General features: G+C 38.3%; 1 protein-coding gene across 1 annotated transcript; it reads left to right on the top strand.

Moving 5' to 3' along the window:
- The first annotated feature begins 242 nt into the window (after window positions 1-242).
- Window positions 243-1,240, top strand: LOC149152296 (putative WRKY transcription factor 17). The gene has a single exon (XM_089438137.1). The coding sequence runs from the start codon at window positions 243-245 to the stop codon at window positions 876-878; it is 636 nt and encodes a 211-aa protein (XP_089294263.1). The 3' UTR covers window positions 879-1,240.
- Window positions 1,241-2,056: the final 816 nt, after the last annotated feature.

Raw genomic sequence — 2,056 nt, 5'->3', positions numbered from 1 at the left:
TTTGGGTTTCAACGATACACTGGCCAGGGATAGAGGATGCGTCCAAAATCTCGAAAAATATTGCAAAATTGGATCTTGGTGGGATGTGTCCTGTGCATATATCAGTTAGATGACGTTCTGGCAATTTTTTCTAGCAAATATTACAACTTCAACGCCTTTATTTATGATTGCACTCCTCAGATGTTTATTCGATTTGCAGGTTCGATTTGGATAGAAGCTTGAAGCAGTAGAGCAAGAAACCCATGCAAGAGCTTACTTTCAAAGGATTCACAAGCCAAGGATCTAAGCCTATCACTGATTTTTCTATGGCTTTGACCAACCATGTTGCAGCAACCGATTTTTATGGTCACAGGAAAGATTCTCTGTGTTCTTCCCCTCCTCTGTCTAACACCAATTCTTTCCTGTCATCTATTACTGGCGACGGGAGCGTTGTCTCTACTGCTAAAAGACCTTCAATGCTGTTGGCATCTTTGCCTCCATCCAGCGGTAGGCCTCCATTGTCTTCGTCGAAGAAGAAATGCCACGGGAAGTCTAATGATACCGATGGTGGAAAGCACTGTGGTCCTTCAGGAAGATGTCACTGTTCCAAGCGCAGGAAATCTCGGGTGAAAATAACAATCAAAGTGCCAGCAATCAGTGCCAAAATGGCAGATATCCCAGCAGATGAATATTCGTGGAGAAAATATGGGCAAAAACCTATAAAGGGCTCACCGCATCCAAGAGGGTACTACAAGTGCAGCAACGTAAGAGGTTGCCCAGCAAGAAAGCATGTGGAACGTTCTTTGGATGATCCATCCATGCTGATTGTGACATATGAAGGAGAACACAACCATTCTCAGTCCATGTCTGAAAGCACAGGATTGGTGGCCAATCCATGAGGCTTTTTGTAGATTGATTCATGTGAAAGCACAAAAGATTTTAATCTGTGGCCATTGTTTATGGGCAATGGGCCACATTCTATGGAATGCCTTGAAGAACCTCTATTGGAAAGCAGCCAGCTGATATCGATACTAAACTTTTGTCATGCCTCTAATGAGGTTGTTTTGGCAAGATGATCTCGTTTGCATAATGTGATAAAAAGAGATCCTTGTGGAGGACTATTTCATAGTCCAGGATATTTAAATTTCGGTTTACATGATGTACAGACTATGAGACTCTTAATCCGAATAGAAGAGCATGAAAGAGTTCTCTACTGGGGAAAATTTATATTGACATGAATGATGACTGCCATTTGGTTATACATTAATGGTGAAATTTCTGTTAAAAAAAAGAGCAAGAAACGCCAGATCTCCACTTTATTAACTTTTGTTGTTGTCAAACCCTCGTTTTTCTGCCACACCTGCCAAACAATTAAAGAAGAGTTGTTGCGCATTCATAGTTTATTTGCAGGTCAAACTGGATTAAACATGGAGGCGGAGTAAAAAGCCATATTTCGAATCAGGTTTCAGCTCTGCTTGGTTCATGCTCGAGCTTTAACAATACATTGGTGTTTTTTTAATGCTCTGTTGTTATTTTTTTTTTTTTAAACTAAAATCTAAAAAGAAACTAAGTTTTATTAAATTCCTAATCTCAGAAGATTTTTTTGAAAATGGACATAAAGTGAAAAGATGTCTTTGATAAATCGAAATTTATTCATTCTTGAAAATGTTTATTGACAACTTATTTTCTGATCCTCGAGATCGTACAAAGACGCAGGAGGAGAGCATACTTATTCTAAGCAAAACTGAAACCTATTTTCTGATCCTCGAGATCGTACAAAGACACAGGAGGAGAGCATACTTATTCTAGGTAAAAGCAGAACTAAAAATGAAAGCAAAAACTAAAACTGAAAGCCTACCTACCCTATACTAGTTAGAATTTACAATTTAGTTACGTGTAGTTAAACTTCCAATGAAGCCATTCACGCAGCAGTAACAACAATAGATTCAATAGCAATTTGTCAAATGAAAAATGACAATATTCGAGAGTGGATGAGTCTAGTTGTTGTAACTGCAAATTAACTAAAAAGTTAAACGATAAATCTAATCTAGTACTTACATGGAACCATTATTCGATG

Source organism: Pinus tabuliformis, chromosome 9 (assembly GCF_031772625.1).
Source record: "Pinus tabuliformis cultivar Carrire ecotype Pingquan chromosome 9, CPIR1, whole genome shotgun sequence".
Lineage (NCBI taxonomy): Eukaryota > Viridiplantae > Streptophyta > Pinopsida > Pinales > Pinaceae > Pinus > Pinus tabuliformis.
The sequence above is the reverse complement of the archived record's forward strand: the minus strand, read 5'-3'. Positions and strand labels throughout refer to the sequence as shown.